The sequence below is a fragment of the Chroicocephalus ridibundus genome, chromosome 1, assembly GCF_963924245.1.
Source record: "Chroicocephalus ridibundus chromosome 1, bChrRid1.1, whole genome shotgun sequence".
NCBI classification, from domain to species: domain Eukaryota; kingdom Metazoa; phylum Chordata; class Aves; order Charadriiformes; family Laridae; genus Chroicocephalus; species Chroicocephalus ridibundus.
Genome location: NC_086284.1, coordinates 133,949,523 through 133,968,215, shown reverse-complemented (window position 1 = coordinate 133,968,215; position 18,693 = coordinate 133,949,523). Strand labels below are relative to the sequence as shown.

The 18,693-nt window shown below is 39.3% G+C and overlaps 1 protein-coding gene across 3 annotated transcripts in view; it reads right to left on the bottom strand.

Moving 5' to 3' along the window:
- Positions 1 to 649, bottom strand: part of TRPV5 (transient receptor potential cation channel subfamily V member 5) — a 29,198-nt gene extending 28,549 nt beyond the window's left edge. Inside the window, exons 1-2 of one of the 3 annotated variants that reach the window (XM_063354388.1) lie at positions 437 to 649; positions 17 to 293 (exon numbers count right to left, since the gene is read on the bottom strand). In XM_063354388.1, the coding sequence (XP_063210458.1) occupies positions 17 to 147 (131 nt within the window). In that variant the 5' untranslated portion in view covers positions 148 to 293; positions 437 to 649. The remainder of the gene's footprint in view (positions 1 to 16; positions 294 to 436) is intronic. The other 2 variants (XM_063354396.1, XM_063354405.1) reach the window with 2 other exon arrangements.
- Between the last annotated feature and the right edge of the window lie 18,044 nt (positions 650 to 18,693).

The following is an 18,693-nucleotide window of genomic DNA, read 5'->3' as shown; positions in this document are numbered from 1 at the left end:
CTGAAATTCACTGTACCTTTTCTGCTGGAGTAAGTAGATTTCATCCAGATGTTTATCCCAGGATTTTTTGCCTTGTAACTTCTCACTTAGTCCGTTCCAGATCCGGAAATAGAAGGGCTTGCTGTCCCCAAGTAAAGGTACCCCCATAGCACGTCCTTTTTTGTCTCTTGCCTAGCTGCCTGAAAGCCAGCAATCCACGCTTTGAAAAAAGTCAGGGAAGGCTCGCTACAGGTCACCACTCCTCCACCCCCAGTCTGTTACTTACAGAGGAGACTGTCTGTCAGCTGCATCAGCTGATCAAAGTACATGTAAAAACACAAAATAAAATCAATTGTCCCTAGCAGACCATACCTTGAGCCTCATCAAGTACTAAGTTTCCAAAATAGCCCAACCCAAAGGTGTGTCTGACTTAGAAGCAGTTCACCAGCAGCCTTACCCCTCACAAAGACCCTATACAGCACTGAAGAATTCATACAGCATCAACATCCTAGGCTGCTCGTATTTCGTTCCTGAAGTCTAGAATTCAGAAGTAATCATCCTCCCTATATATCTCTCAATGCCTCTGGAAAGCCACATCTAAGCAATTTTGAAACAGACAGATGAACAAGTCAGGCAAACCACCTTTTAGGTCAGTGAACATGTGGGAACGTGCCCTAAAAGACACTGCGCTCTGCGAAGGTAGTATAGAGGAGGACACACCTCCCACTCCAACTGTCTGCAAATCCCATTAAAGAAATTATCATTATAGACTCCACCTTCTCTGTGTCAAACAAAATCACTTCACAAGTTGGAACAAGAGTTTATGTAGATTAATGTGTAAACTTTACGAATTTCATTTTCCTTTAATGTTGTATAGTCTTTTATTGTTTCTTCACATTTCTTCATATTTCTTCCAGAAAAGCTTATTTAGGAAAGGGATGAAAACTTCTATTTAAAAAAAACTCTAGTTTTTGGTATAGAAAAACATCATCAAGGTCATGGGGGGATGTCTGCAAAGCAGTAGACGAAATATCAAAATGAAGAAAGGAGACATCCTTCTTCTTGTGAAAAAGCTGGAAGGTACATGGGAGAAATAAAGAAAAAACACAAAAAGCTTCTAGTTTCTAATCTTCTTTACCTAAAGGCTTGTCCTGATATTCTTGCATCTTGAATCAACAGAAATGTACCTTCATTCTTACTTCTGCTGTAGTGGTAAAGGATTCTGTTCAGGCTGCCTGGACCTAGGCAGAATCAGTAGATAAGGGAGAAAAGTGTGTAAAACAATAGGTCTGAGTAATCTCTGAAACTCTGATTTATTTAGAGGTTACTTACACCTACCAAACCAGGATTCACATCCAAACTTCTGTAAACTCATGATATATCCTATCCTAAAAAAATGTAAATCGCCACACAGAAAAAATAATGCTTCAAGACAAACTTGAGGAATTGTATCCCAAAATGTAAGATTCACTGAATTGTCAGTTCTAGGAGGAAGTGTCAAGTTAAACTGTCATAATGGGAAAAATTTATTACTTGCTACATCAAGAGGTTAGAGTGTAACATCAGGCAGATGTTACGAGCAAAATGTGAGGGTTTTTAAAAAATATCAATAATGTATCTCTCCTAACATTCTTCAGGGGAGGAAGCAACTCCACTTAAAGTTGAGAAAGATATTTAGACACTGAAGTTTTAAGTGCCTATGATAAACAAACACAATCTCTATTTTCCTGGGCTGTTCTCCCAAGCAGAGAATACTTTCTACTGTCTGTCCAAGGAGTAAAAGCCCTAGAAGACTGGTATCAGCAGGACAAGGAGGAGTGACACGTTCCCCCCTCTTCTGGGCATCAGTGCTACTGCCACCCAGCAGCTCTAAGGTACAAGAAGTGAATAACAGTCAGACAGCAGGTTGAGTAGAGAGTTCTCAACTAGCCATTAGGGCAACAGCTGCAGCAGCCAGGGCAGTTCAAACAACTGCAAACCAGTATCTCAGGTGGACCACCCACATTGTTGTGGGGGGTTTATTACAGCTCTCATCATAGCTTCAGATTGCAGCAAATCTGACTCAATAGTTTTCCTTTACCCACTTGCATGGATATAAAGTCTTAATACTGCAAGAGTGTTTTCTTGTAATTCATGATAGAGGTCATTTTCAAAGGTAATAGAATACAGAGATGAAAGATGGATGAAATATGTAATAATATTGCATGGACCAAAGTCTCTTTGGCAAATCATGGCCATATCTCTTCAGCATTGCTGGATGTTCAGTCTAGCAGGAGGCTGTAAACAATCTTTCAAAAACTAAGGACCTGATAAGGCCTAGTAGTTAAGGGAAGGATTCTAAGCGTGTACAGTTTTGGTGTATGTGGTTGCCTGCATACCTGATTCCTGCTTTTAGCTCTTTGTATCCCTTTCCACAGTTCCCAAATCATACTGTGACTCTGGCTCCTATTCCTCATTCTCAAGGCCTACCTTTCGATCCTGACATTATTATAGCTCTACTTGTTCCTTGTTCCAGACTCCTACTGCAAATAGGGTCTTTATCCTGGCTGCCAGTGATGCCCTTTCCTGGTGTGTGTCTTGACTTCTCTCGTTTCTGACTTGGCCTGATTCTGACTGACCTGATTCCTGGAATCTCTTGATTCCAGCCTGGCCTTACCTAATGAATATGACAGCTGATGTCAAAATCTCCTTACATAAAATTTCCCTCCTATGTCCATAGGCCACGAGTATCAATGCAAGCATGAAGAAATACAAAGCATGACCTGGCCAAATGCGTTCCTCACACCACGGTGTCTAACAGCACAAAATTATGAGCAGACTAGCAATGATAGGAAGATGCTGGTTCTGTGCAGTTCAGTCACCTCATGGTTCTAGGGAATCCATATGCAGTCAATATCGATATTGTATATGGCACAATTAGGATGTGCTGGCCTTCATAGAGCTATAGAAACTGTGTAAACAAGCCAATATGTGGAAATACTTCAGCACCAACCAAGGAATTTCTATTTTCACACACCTGCTAAAAATACAAGGGAACAAGAAAGCTACTTTTGCCACTGGGGGTTGTGATCTCGTCAGAGACACTACTCTACACTTTTTTATAGTGCATTGCTATTCTCTTAGGTCAGCCTACAAAACCAACAAACAAACCACCAAAACCCTCCCCAGGATAAATCTGAATAGCTGAATATGGATGAACTGACTTTTGGTGACCCTGGAACTTAACTTAGCCTTTTCCAGCAACATCCCTGAAAAGGAAATATTATTGGAGAAAAATTATATAAAAAGACTACAGAAAATTTTTCTACTTAGTCTCCAGTTTTCTCTTCATCCCAGCCACCTCCTCAGTTACTTCTTTCTTTCAAACATAAATCAAAAAGACTATTACCTGGACTATTAAAAAAGTAATTTCAGTGCTAACGTAGGGACAGACATAATTTGCACAGTACATGGCATGGATTCCTTTCCTTCTGAATGGCCCTGACCCTTACATTCCATGTTCTCACAAAACTCCTGTTAACCTTCCTGGAAATTTTGAGTGCTGAAGGTATGTAGGATTGAATCCAATGTGCTTATCTGGTGACAAATCAGGATAGGAGCGCATGTTCTTTTTTCTCTTTCTCTGTTTTTATCTTACAATTTCTTTAGAAGGGAGAAAATTGCAAGACCTGGGTGATATTTTAAATTTACTACAAAGATATAAGTGTAATCCTAGTCTTTCACAAAATCCATGAGAATGTGAACTATGATTAGCAGCAAACGGAGAAGATAAAAGGCATTGTAAAAGTAAGGAAGCCTGTTGAACCTAAAGGAGAAACAATATTAGCTGCACAAGGTAGAAATCCCCCATTTTTACCTTCTGAAGAGATTTTAAAGGTTTCTGTTAAGCACAGAAAAGTATGTAATAAATGGTATCAGGGAAACTTGCACGAAGTGGCTTCTGAAGAGAAAGGAAGGAAGGGGAAGTCAACTTATTTATTATGATGAATTGAAATTCTCTTCTATGTTTGCCTTCCAAATGTGCCCCCAAATCCATGTTAAGCATCTGTTAGGCAAATAAAGTAGCATAACTATATGCCTAACACATCTTCAGAGCGTTTTACAGCCACTGAGTAGCCAGGTTGCCTCAGGTAGCCTATAGCCAACCCAAGTTGTCTATGTCACAGGTAAGTATTGCCCCAACCTTTCTGTTTGGACAAATTTCAGCACAAAGATTTGCCTGTTTTACTGTCTTAGGGACATCATCAGGGCCATAAGCTGCCAAGGCATTACAGAAGCTCTTCTCCTTCCACTGCATATTTCTCCCTGTCTTGTTCTGTATGTTCTTTCTGAATAACATATATGCTCAAACCTTAAAAATAAAATGACATTTTCTATTTTTCGCTCCAGTTCACAAAAATCTTTCACCTTATCTCTTATAAGAATTTGCTTTTAAAAAATTCACACTCAGAAATCACAAGAGAAATTCTGTCATTTCAGCAACGGCAAAAACAAATGCATGAATTCCATACCCAAGTTTAGGCTACCATCTTAAGAGCAAGAGTGGAAGTGCAGCCTACAACCAGACTTCAGTCTTTCAACATCAATCCTCTACATTTCTGGTTGTGCTACAATTCTTTGTCTGAAATCACAACATGTAATAAAAGCTCTAAAGATGTAAGTTGTGAGAGAAAAGAATGAGAGAAGCAGAAGTACAGAACAAAGCAATGAAAAATAACATTTCTTGAGTACAGACAGAACACAGAACAGAAAGTCAAGAACTCATCAGGTCAGCAGTAAGCAGTGATGTAGTTTCTCCAGGTGTATAATGGATAATTTTCCATCTGAGGAGGTTGTAATAGTGACTAGCCAACAACTGCTTGATGTATCAGAGATATGTTAGGGAATCCTGTTGGACTGTGCTATTTCCAGTCAGTCAAGTTATAGTATCTTGTGTTGCATAGGAAAACAAAGTTGTGGATGATTGTAAGCAAATGCACATTATTATCTAGTTTCATATCACACAACTGAGTGGTGATATATATCAAAATCCAAAACTAAGCAACAAAGGAAAATAACTAGATACTCCAGAAGAAGTGTACTAGTAGTGTGTTATCTCCATCAGTCTTGAGAAACTCTTATCTTCACAAGATATCATCTACTGTGCAAACAGGAATTACTTAACCACCAGTAAATCACAGATAACTCAGAAATAGAAGTAACTTAAAAATGCATTATAAACTATATCAGGGCATAGGTGTCCTTTAAGGATGCACTATATATTATGCAAGTAATTCTGATGTGTAATTCTGTGAATCCGTCTCCTGGTCTGAAGGAGGGCAAAAGGCTGAAGGCAAGCTTGTTTTAGGTAAAACATTTACTGAATTATCTTAATTAATAGTGTGTGTTTGTTGTGTGTGAACATGTGTGTGCATTAAGCCTGGTTAAGTAGAGTGGATCTCCCCTTCTTTACTTGGAGTAGCAGAAGCAAGGCCAAACACTTGTGATGGAGAATGGCAGCAGAGGCACACATTCCTTTGAAATATGCATTCCCAAGGTCCTGGTCAGTTTGAGGAGAGATCAGCAATAGTTCCATTGGCTGTTACAGAAAATCGTGGTGCAGCAGCTCAAAAATCATGAGACTTCATAAAACATTTGCAGCAGACTTTGTAGCATTTCCAGGAAAAGGCAAAAGAGACAAAGCAAGAACTGAAGACCTCTGGTGGGTGCAGCTGTATTGGCAACTTAAAGGAGAGCTCTTGGTGAAATAGGATCACCAAGAAACTTCCTAATTCATAAGTAACCTTGAATAAGTCAGTCAGTAGGATTCTACCTCACTGGGGAAGGCTGGTTAAGAGTCCTGGATGTTTTCCTAGTGTTGTGATTTGAGCTATTAGATTAAGTCAAAAAGATTTCCGTAGGTGAATTGGGAAGTTTACTGTTGGTTTAGATAAGAGACCAATCCCCCAGCCTCCTGTCAAGGGAGTGTGTCTCAGGGACTCAGGTACTCAACCAAAGAAGCAGCATATTCCTTTGGAAAAGACGGAATGAGTGAACATGAAACAGATATTCTCGTCCTGCACATAGGGATCTGGCAGTAGGTCCTAAAATAAGAATAGTTACTGTAGAAAGAGCAGCAAAGGACTTGGAACCTCACCTGGACTGTAGACTAACATAAAAATTTTGACAGTAGGATTTGAAATGATCAGATATCGAAATCAAGCCATAAGAATCCTCTCATTTGGATTTCCTCAAAGGAAGTCTGGGATGTTAAGATAGCCGAGGGTGTTACTGGGATTCTCTAAAGCAGCCTGTAACAGTGCAAGAAAGCATTAGCAAAAAAGAGCACTTCACAAATTTTACCTTGTGGTCAGGAGTGACATAAGAATACCTAAGTCTTTAATTCAGTAATTGTAAAGTTCTGTGTGTGTCTTGGAACTGGCAGACCCTACCAAATTTTTAGTAGAAATTCTCCTTGCTCTAAAAGATACACAAAGGTGTGAAAGTATATAACTGGGATGCATCCATGGAAATGTTAACCCCCAAATCTGTGGCTGGCAATATTTTTGCAGTGTGGAAAAGGGAAAAAGAAGAGAAGGAAAAAAGAAGGCAAAAGGGAAGAAGTTAGTGTGATGGCTGTTTAGTATTCGTGCCTTATAGTGTTGAATTAAGACTGGGTGGAGGGTGCACCGACTTCCAATTTCATAGCTAGCATCATGTTTTAAAGATTCTCAGATACCTCTGAAAAATTAATCTATCTTGAGCTTTTTGAGTCTTAGCCTGTAGTAATTGTACTACTATGTCAGGATAGCAGATAGGAAATCAAACTTAGATTGTGACTAGTTTGTTTGTGTGACAACAGGTGATGCCACTTAATACTTGGAACACACAGCTCTGAGTTATGCTGTTGTCCAAAGCATCATTAGGGAGCTCCTAAATATATGTTTTGGTGGAAGAGGGAGAATTTGGAAGGTAACTACTGAATGACAAGGTTTCAGCTTTTGCTGTGGCTAACATGGGAAATCTGGGGTCTGTTAAATGTTTGTCTTTAAGAACGTTGCTTGCTGCTGGCTTGGTAGAGCCGTTCAACTACACGTAACAGATAACAGAGCATGCTACAAACATCTGTAACCTGTGAAATCCCAGAGCAGAGTCAAAATATTTAACTTCTTTTTGTTGCCCTTTCCCACCTTGGTCAGGTCCCCGAGTGTACTAAGAGGCTTTAATAGCCCTGATCAGCCTCACATGGGTTCTCCTCTCACACAGTCATCACCTCAAATCCTGTCCAGCCCCCTAGATTTCCTAGGGATAGTTTGGATGCTTCCCCCTGCCCTGCCTTGCCTTGCCTTGCCTTGCCTTGCCTTGCCTTGCCTTGCCTTGCCTTGCCTTGCCTTGCCTTGCCTTCAAAGTTTGTCAGGGACAGAGAGAATTTCTGCCCCCTTCATCCCCACCTTGCCTCTCAAGTTCACCCAACCTTTAGGGACTTCATAGGCAGCCTGAGCTCCGCTACCCAGCCCCAAGTCTCATGTCTTCTGTCTCTCTGTCCTTGGCACTGTGTCCCCTGAAATAGTCCTATGAAAACCCACAATAATTAGACCTTACTACAAACAGTCATTTCTGACCCCAGATTCCTGTAAGGTGTGAGGACACCTGTTGCTGGGAGGGGACACTACTGTTAGGTTGCTGAGTGCGCTAATGGGCTTGGATGACCCTGATGAGTGTAATCCAGGGCCTTCGCAAACACACACCCACTTATGCACATACGCCCTGGCCATGAGCACAGGAGGTCCATTTTTTATGTGTCTTGAGCCTTTAGTTCCTGCCTTGGCTATTTTGTAGAAGGATAAATTTTTAGCTCAGCTACAGCTATGCTTGTGTTTGGTCATGGACTCCCATAATCTGGACCCTGACCTGCTGACTGACTTCTAGCTTCACTTCAAACTTGCCTTGTCAACATGGACCTACGCAGTGATAAGTGGACCTTGGTTACCATCACTGGATATCATTCTGATCAATGGATTAATTTCCATGCTTGATCTGAGACATGCCTCATCACCACAAAATTGTCTGACAATCTAGGCTCTTGATTGAACCTGGCTACCATCTCCAGGTCTGCCTACTCACCTTGCTCAAGTAGTCTGGGGCTGTACTCTAGCTGATGAGGCTCTTGTACTGCCTGGTGTGAAGTCATGCTCAGCTTCCTATCCCTTCAGGTGTGTCTAGCCATTGCTGCTTCCTGACATTTACCTCACAATTTAAGAGGTCCTATAAATACCTCTGCACTTACTACTCTTCAAATTGCAGTATCAAAGATTGTCCTAGGGAACATCTTGAACTGTTCTGAAAGTTTTGGAAGCAGCAAGAGATCATGGGAAGAGGCCAGATACAACCGGTTGTTCTGCAAAATTAACTTTGTCAACCCATTGTGCCTAGTAGTAGTATTAAAGTAGAAGCAAATACCTCTGCTTACGTGAACTTCTTGCTTTCAGAACAGAAAAGAAATCACAGAAATATGGTAGAGACCACTTATGGTATCTGAAGAGCTGCTTAGAGAATTTTCCTGATAGAAAAGTGACAAAGTAGTCAGTGGTTTCTTGCATTAACTATTGGAAGGCCTTTAATTAGTTAAGTATATCAGGGCTTGATCCCAAGCAGATAGAGACTCAGCTCTGAAAAAGAGCTGAGAAGCTAGAAATGTTCTTCTGAAGCAGGTTATCCTGAAGAATGGTATTCATCAAAGGACTTGCCCATAGACTGAGGAAGAATTTCACTGTTAATTCATCTTTGGTTAGCTAACCCAGGGAAAGTTCAGGTTACTGAGTTACTGTGTGAGTAATCTTATTCTTTCTGTGGAGGTATGGTATTACAATAGTTAAGAAAGATACTCAAAGGCTGTAACACTCATTGTCCCGAGCTTCTGGGAAAATGACTGTTATACACCTCATGGAAAATTTTATGGTAGAAACTGGGGAGTGCTGTACATGCAAAGTGGAACTGATTCAGGGAGAAGGCAGTGAACTAAACTTTAAATGAAATTTTAACAGCAATGAGAAGGAAAATGACAAATCTCCTGTAAAGTGGAACTGATTGTTTTTATTGAATGCATCTATTAAAGTAACTACTAAAACCAAAATAATTCATTTGTAAATTTAGTTACTTATTAGCAATTAGTTATTTTCAGCTTTGTTTTTTGCTTGAAAAGTTGGTAGTTGAGATTTTTTTGTTGTTTGGATTTTTTTTTCCTCAGATTCTATTGTTTTCACCCTATCTAATAAAGCAGAATTTTTCTTTTTTGTGCCTGCCATAACACTGTGCTGGATCAGAGAGTTTCATTTCATTATCACTCTTTTGCACTTTTTGTAATATGTTGAGATTTCCTTCACACTCATGTTAGGCTTCACCAGCTAATTAATTTTAAGCCTGATATACCGTGACACCCAGAGCTACAAGAGCTGCATTGGTGATTTGTTCCCCCCATCCCTGCTGAGAAGTTGAGAAGAGTTTTAGTCCATAAGAGAAACAGATTTGTCATTACAACCACATAATTACAAACATGATGAATGATCAAAATGAAACATTACCCTCTTTCCCTGCCTGAGAATGTTGAATATACCAGAAAGCTGTTCCCTAAAACAAGCTTGCACTGATTAAAAACTGAGTACAGAACAGAATTTTTTCTGAGAAGTCAGGTCTTCAGGTACTGCCTGGGCTGAGCCAAAGTGACAAGCCTGTTGTCTCTGGGGTTTTTTGTTTTTCGCTGCGTTTTTTTGTTTGTTTTGGTTTTGGTTGTTTTTTGGTTGTTTTTTTTTTCAGGAACAGTTGAATTTTTCTGTTATGAAGAGACTCCTGACTGCGTATGTTTGCAGTGACTACTAACTAGATTCTTAAGGGGAAAGAAGTTCCATTGACTTACATAAGTCTGAATAGGACAGACATTTGGAAAACAAACTATTAGAGCAAGCTTTCTATCTTTCTGAGGGTTTCTGACAATAGAACTTGAAATAAAAAGTTACCTTTCCCTTTGCAACTATGATTCATGACATTTTCCAGGCAGAGGCTCATTTATAGCCTCCCTGAAGTCTCTTACTGTCGGTGGCCATGGATCAAACAAATATGTTTAAATCTTCCTTAAACTACATCTTAACCAAGGATTTCTTTCATTTGTTGTTTAGATGATGCAAAATGACACTTTTTCCTTGAGTGAGCAACAAAAATATCACTCCTGCTGCTGAAGGGAGTGTAGGGAATGTGACACAAAGATCGCAACTTAATAAAGCACTACAAATTTGATATCATAAAATTGCATTAGGAGATGACTGAGTAGTAACCTCACTTCTCCCTGATTCAGTCCTTATGTCTCAATATGGAGGTGTGGTCACTGTACATCCACTATCACTAAACACAAGCTCAAGGCTTGTGGAATTCAAGGAATTCAACAATTTAATAACAAACATAAATGCATATTTTATTTTAGTTATTCCCAACGGTCTCCATAGCGAGTGGCCTAGTTTTTAATGTACTTATCTATGAAACACAACAAGAGCAGGGGCAGGGGTGGTATGTATGCTTTGACATTCCTCTGTGCCCTGCGTGTCAAGTAGCAGAGACTGGCTGCCCTCTACCGGATTGATTAAAGTTTGTTTATATTGTTAATGGTATCACAAACACCTTCAAAGTACAAAGGGTGCCTTCGATAAATTTGCAGATGACACCAAAGTGTGGGGATTGGTTGCTATGCTGGAGGGCAGGGCTGTCATTCAGAGGCTGCTTGATAAAACGAAGTAACAGGCCAACAGGAAGCTCATGGATTTCAACAAAGACAAATACCCAATCCTGAGTTTGGGATAGAAAAACCTCTACCTGTCAGTACAGGCTAGGGAAAGATTGGCTGGGGAGCATCTCTGAAGAAACGAGTCTGCAAGTTGAACACAAGCCAGCAGTGTGCCCTTGCAGCAATGAAGGTCAACCACATGCCGGACTGCATTAGCAATACTGTAAGCAGTAAATCAAGAGAAATTATTATTCCGTTCCATTTCAGAGGGGTTACGCTGCATATAAGAGACTGTGTCCAGCGCTGGGCCCCCCTAGTGCAGGATAGATACTGGCAAACTGGAGCATGTCAAACAGAGGGCCACTAAGATGGACAACACTGTTCGAAGAGATACTGAGGGAGCTGGTTTTGTTCATCATGGAGCTAGCTAAGGGGGTAGGGGGGTGAGAGGGGGAGGGAAGGGGAGGAGAGGGGAAGGCGCAGGTCTAATTGCGGTAACCACCAGGGTCATAGAGAAGCTAGAGCCAGACTGTTCTCAGAGGTACCAAGGACAAAAAGCAACAACTTTCAAACACTGCAGTGAGGATGGTTCAGCAGTGGAATAGGTTATCAAGAGAGGTTGTGAAATCTTAATTCTTTGAGCTTTTCAAAACTCAGTTGAACAAGACTAAGCAAGCTGATCTAATTTTGATGTTGGCACTGCTTTGAGCAAGGAGAGGTTACAGATGTTTTAAAGGCTATGAATCTCTAGAAGTGCTTTTAAGAAATAAAAATTTGACAAGTCTTTAAAATTTTGCTAATTAACATATGAGCTTCCTGTATCTGATCATTACCTGTTCACTGATGTTAGTGCATGCTACAGCTGTACAGTCATCAAAATTACATCACTGTCATCTTCTTCGAGCATTATCCAAAGCAGATACTGGAGGTGAACAACCACCCGATAGATGTGACTGTGTTGTCTTTCAGGGTTCTTTGCGTGAACCAGCTCTATTTGTATTTTCAGCACTGGCTCAATACTGCTTACAAACACACTTCAATCTGTAATATAGTCATGAGTTGTTGTAACTCAATCAACAAATTATACTTAAAAGTAGCAAAGAGCTAAAGCTGCATCTCTTATTTTACTGAAAAATAATTTTTAAAGGCTGACCTTAGGCAACAAAAGAAAATTCACTTTCTAGTATTAACTTTTAAATTATTTTCTGAAATGAAATATATGAGGTTTGGAGCATTTGAATTTTGCTAAAATAAACTTGCAAGATTTCAATTTGTGGGGAAAAAAGAAGAATTTCCTTTCATAAAACCTGGAAAACAACTGTCTTCCCAAGATGTACCCTCTACAAATAATAATTTAACCTTGACCTATTTGGAATATATATACGCACCAAGGGTACAACCACACTGTAGACACCATGGTATCTCTGTGTATGAGCTAAAGGGTTTTGGATGAGAACCTACACCAAGAAGCCACAGCAACTCAGAATTCAGTGTAAACAGATACTACTGCCACCAACCAACCTAGCTAATGTAAAGCTAGCTTGAGGATCTCACCACTACAGACTGCAGGGTAAACCTGCTTCAACAAAAACTCTTTTAGCTTTCACTGCACACGGGAGTCCCCTGTGAACCATTCTGCTTCTTAGTCTGGTTTCCCTTGAAACATGCATGATCTTTGCATTTATAGTTACAAAGAAGCAACCACTCATCTGCTCCTAGTGATTTTAGAGTCAAGTTGCTGGAGGTTCAATTGTCTCCAAAAAAATAAAATGGTAGCATCACATTTTTTGGGAAGACACCTCTTGAGATACCCGGTGTAACCTCCCACTTAGAGTGAGACCTCCACAAACACTAAATCAGTTCAGGTGAAGCTCTTAAGTAGATGATTTCCCATTAATACGTCAGAGTAACCAGCATTAGGGCCCAAGTCTTTGCCCATCTTCTGATTTTAAGCCTTTAAGATCAGAGGTCACATCTCTAGAACTGCTGTAAGAACACTGTATCTGGGTGACCTTCATCCAAACCCTGGGGAAAAGACCACAAAGTATTTTTCCACCTGAACATCCCCTGTGCACCCACGGCATTTTTCCATAATTTGCCCTTTGGAGTCACCAAGTTTACTGAAAAAGAAATGCTAACTGAATACACTTATTCCATTTGGCTCCTCCTGCATGTGGGATCGCCAAGGAAAATTGTTATGTGTATAGTCTTCTCTGCTTCTTAAGTTCCTTCTGAAGTCAACTATAAATATTGACTCCCAATCTATTCTCACGTGATGCAAACTTTATTTGAAAACTGATTACTTCTATTACAGACCAGATCATCAGTTTAGTGTTCTGGTTCCAGTCTTTAAAAAGTGTAATATCACCTCTTGTGCTTTTCTTCTTTAGGCTATGTAGCATTTTTAATCTTTCTTCATTTGGAAATTTCCTTTTCATGACAGTTTGAGACATCTTCATTTCCACCATCTGGTAACAAAACCCTGATACCTGTTCTTTCTCGATAATAACGTAATCAGAACTTGGAGTATGGGAAGCTTGTACATATAATCAATATGCTAATGCTTATAAAACCTGTAGGAATTATTTTGCCAGTTCATTTCCACAGTTCATAAAACACTGCTGATTTGCAGACCCATGAGTGTTCTGCAGCTCTGCAGCTCTTTCATGGACAATTTCAGGTCCATAACATTTTTTTGTTAAAAGTGCGTTTGAAAAGTATACATTATTGGCAAGAAGTTGAGTAATTGTTACTGATTATTTTAAAAAAAATAACTGGAAGCAACAATACTGACAATATAAACTGTATTACTAAACTTCTTATCTGAACTGGTGGTTCCTTCAACTACTGCAGCTATGTCTGAAACCACCTATACTGATTTCTTCGCCATGGTATCATGAACACGAACTCTTAGCTGCATTTTTAGTTCACACACTGCCACAGAGTGAGTATTTCATACAGATATCTTGGTGATGACTCTATGAATTAGAGCAGTAGTTGAGCTACTGTTGCTTTATTTGCATTAACTGTGGGAGATATATTTTTAATAATAAGTAGAGAAATGATAATCTGATAATAAATTATAATATAATTTAACACTAAGTAATCTAAATGGTCAGCATTTTTCCACAGCTATCTACCCTAGGGGAGTGATATACATTGAAAGCTTATCCAAATGAACAAATTATTTGAAAAAAACAAGAGTAACTTACTGTACGGCTAATAAAAGGTCATTTTGCAATTTTAAGAATACTTCTCACTACCAGGAAGTAAATATAATTTCTACCATTTTATCTTTTGCATCAGTTCTTTAATATTACCTGTGATTACCTTTAATATTACTCTGTGTATTACTATCCTTTCTTATGAAACTATATGAAATATTTTTTATATTAAAAGCATGTTGATTATGTTAAGTAGAAATAGCAAATATTCCAGGCCATGAATAGAAAGTAATGAGAAGAAAACCCTAAGAAAATGCCTTTTAACTATGTCATTTGACATCAAAAGAAGATCAGAAGTCAGCCACATGAGTTTCTAAACGTAAGGCATTTGAACTTCCCCACCTTTGGGGTTCATCTTCACAAAAACATTTGTAAATCTGCTATCTTTGGAAAGAAGGAGGAACAAGAACAAAAAAAATCTTCAAAACAACTTTTGCTATTTGTTTCCTAGGGCTAAACTGCAAGACACTCACAAAAAACCTCAATATATAGCCGAGCTCAGGTGCTGCAGTGGTGGGCATGGTTGACATTGCAAAACATACAGATCAGATTACAGGTTGGGCATCGCATTATGAAGACTGCTATGGGAAGAATGTACATTCTGGTGACTTCTGCCCTCTGTTACAATTCTGAGAAAGCATGACAGTATTATGGCACTAGGGAGTACTTCTGCCACAACTACACTTTCAGAGCACATTCACTTGCCTTATAAACAGGACGTGCCATTTGTAGTCCCATTTTGGAAGGAATATCTGTAAAAGAGAGGGCCCCAGCTTCAAAAGAGTTTTATCCAATAGATAAAGAGAAGGTCAAGCACATTACAGAAGATGTAGATAATGCAAAGCATCTAAGATCATATCTTTGAAGCTGCAGCCATAACTCGTCCAGTCTGTCTGCAACACAACCCTCTCAGTCTAAATGCTTCACAGTGGGACACAAATACTTCTTTCTCCCTCTCCAGACAACTCTGTTTGCACAATTTAAATAATTTACCAAGAAATGCCATCAAAACATTCAATTTTGGGTTAACTGGCTTTTCTTCAGCAAACTGAAAGCAAAAAAAAAAAGGCACTCTAAAACTTCTAGAGTACAGTATTGTGTAACTACCTACATCAGACACCTTGAAGACTATTTGTAATACTCCCACTTAGCTAGTACATATGCAGATACTACTTAAGCAAAATCTTGCCTTCAAATGAAGACATTGCTATTTTGCAACTGACTTTTCAAAATCAGAATACAGTTATATTTAAAGGGGCAGTGCAATATCATACATCTGCCTATTCCATTACAGCAAGTCAGTATTGCAAACCCAGGCTTATAAACACTGAAGGAAGAAACAGTGAGACTAGAAGAATAAAAACTTCTCTGAACAGAGAGAAACTGGAATGATATCTATCCCATATGAAATTCAGAAGTGAAAGTCACTGAGATTAATATACAGAACATACAGACTGTACATTACATACATGAACATACAGGCTACTTAGAAAACGCGATATAAGTAATAAGAATGAGAATGAAATAAGACTCATTTTCTTAATACTCTTATTTAATTGTTTAAATACAGAATTATTTATTTAGTTCTTTTACTAAATATTCTTACTTGCTAGTAAGAGTGAATGAAATATATTGCATGACACAGATTATGCAGCTTCAGGGGCAGTTCATAGTAACACCTCTGACAGCAGTGAACTATCACAGTCTTTCTTACAAACTACCTAATTATCTTCGATCTCCATCTTATCATTGGACTGCCCTCATTTACCCCAAACCAAATTACAGCCTGGAAGGAGGCTGCAGCAGTGATTTGTGTACCTTATCTAATGAATAGTTACATCATGTGGTCAACTCTGGAACAGGTTCAAGAGAAATTAAGACAGAAATTTGTATAATTGCCCATTCATAAAGAAAACACGTCAGAACAATGTCACTGACATTTTGCCTGGGGAAAAAGGAATTCAAGGCCCTGACAATACACCTAATGACTTTTGCATTCCCATGGTAGCTATACCATTCCTCTTCTCTCTACTTTAGATAAACGCATGGAGAGTTGCCTCACATTCTCATTTGCAAGCACCCTGGGATAGGTAGCCTCCACCCATTTGGAGGCCTCACTCTATTGCCATAATGATATACATTAATTTATTAAACAATAATGACTAATTATATGTTTTAATTTAATTAAATAAAAATGAAATTGTGTCTTTTTCCGTGTAGGCCTTAGATCACTTCACAAATGAAGAAAAACATTAATATCTACATCATAAAAGTGGAATTCAAAAACAGAGGGCTGGATATATGCAGATTCCACGGGAAATGAACATAATTTGTATTGTACAAGCACTACAATGCCTTCTGCAGAAATACCTTTGAAGCCCATAGTGCATATTAGACCGATTCCCTGAATTTTGACAGCTTTTTAAAAAGTTATTTCCTACATTTCATTAATAAAAAAAGAACCCTGAAAATATTAAGCAAGCATATTCAGAGAGCAGAATGCAAACAAAATTTCCCATATTATGTTTCTTATAATCTTACAGATAGTTTATTAATTTTCCTAAGAACTTGCTTAGCAACTATGACTTTCTGAAAGAATAAGAAGCTGAAACTCTTTTGAAGTCATTTATGTTTTATCTTGTGTCTAGATTTGGCCAGGGTAGCCTGAGGTAAATTAGAAAAAAAAAACATATGAATGCTTTAAAGCAAACAAAATAAGAACATTGTAAAGGACATTTTAACATTTATTGAATGCACAGGGAGGTGGTTGATGATTGCCATAAAGATATTTGAATAAGTGATGTGAGGCTTGACAGGCCAGACAGTTAGAGCTTCTTCTCCCTAGGCTACACTGGCTCCTCTGCTGCTGCTGACGGCATCAGATTCTTCATACTTTTAAAAGAAGGGCAGTGGAGTACTCCAATTTGGAAGCTCCCAGCTGTGAACTTCCTCTTTTATCTGAATTCGCTTTCTTCAAGATTACAAACTAGGGTCCTTATCTCACTTAAATCTAGATATTTAAAAATTATTAAAGTCTGAGTTAGCATAAAAAGTACTTTATCCTGTCTTAGTACAGCTGTTTGAGCTATTTGGGAAGGATTGCCTCCTGGTGGTGTCTCTCTCTTGCTATTAAAGAAGATTAGGTTTAATACAGGTTTGAGTCACACTATGTATCTTGCGTATTTTGTTGTTATTTTAAATAATTAATAGCAATCAAGAGAAGAGCAGATGAAAACCGAAATGGCACAAGGAGAGGAGGAGAAGAGAAAGTGTCAATACAGTCCATGCTTCAATAGAAATACAATTTGCACTGCTTTTTTTAAATAATCATCATCCATTGTCACCATCACTCCCAGCTCAGGAGCTTTTCATTTCTTGTTACTGTGTCATGGTGAGATAGGTGAAACCTCAGGGGGAAGGAAGTTATCTTCATCTTTTGCATGGGATAATACAACCTGACTGCTGGTATCTGCTGTTAGAGGAAGTGAGACGTTATTTTCAGGATCCAATATTAGTGGTGAAAAATGGCCACATTTTGAAACCCCAGACAGGTTTCTCCTCTTTTTCACCCCTCTTTCTAAGTTTTTTATATACTGGTGACCTTAGAAGCTGTGAATTCTGCATAGGAAAGCAAAGAGGGAGACTTCATGCCTTCCTGCTTAATGCATGTGACAGTCATGAAAAACAGATTCCAGCAGACTAGTTACCATTCTGATAATAACTATGACAGAAAATTAAAAGAACTGTCCACCAGAGGGGAACTAGTTTCTCGGATTTTGCAGTGCACTTTTTGGCTTCCTTCAGTAGCCATAATATAGAACTGTCTGCAGTCACTTCACCACACACTTCCACTCACAACTATCTGTGGCCTGAGCTGCAGGAGTTCATTCATCTCAAACCCAGAACTTCCAACATCCATCATTCCTGTCCTGCAGCTGCCCAATCACTCCCACCCTATGGTCCCAAAAAAATGTGTCAGTTCCCTCTGTCCTGCCCTGCATCTCTCCTCTGATTTCTGTTCTGGGATCTTCACACTGTTCTGTTAGTGCCATTAACCGCTATCCTATTGCCTAGCCTTTGTAGTTCTGGGCACTTCCAAGGGGATCTGCTCTCAGTCATGTTCTGGAGCCCCCCATTACAGACTGGAGTATCCCCAAGTTCTCCAGCTCTATTGGTTTTCTCATTGTGGCATCAAAATCAGTGGGTGTGCCTTCAGTTGCCTGGCACTATCCTGTTCTCTGAGGAATACAGCCTTGGGGTAGGATGCAGAAATTCACTGATTATGATCTTTCGGTCCATTTCCTTTCCTCCCTCCACTGGCTCCTTTTTGCCTCAAGGCCCTCACTGCTCCATCTTGGGAATGACTTTACAGCCTCCTCCACCTCCTCATTACAAATCCAATGGGGTTTTGACCTCACATAGGAGAGTCATCTGATGCAGACAGTGATAACCTTCTTGGTGCTGCCAATTGTCCTGTGCTTCACTGGACCGGAGAGCTGCTTTACTAGATTTCATGCACCAGCTCTTTCAACCTGATGAGGCAGAAAGCATACATTAACTAGTTTGTCTTATCCCCCTCCCCCAACCCAATCTGAGAGCAGTGGCCAATATGCTGTCCTGGCTTGGATATTTTGATTTTCTTTGCACCTCACACTGGGTCATGTTGCAGAATTTACTAAGAGAGGAAAACACGAAATATTAAGTCAAAATCCCTAGAAAGAGAAATTATTGCTATGACAC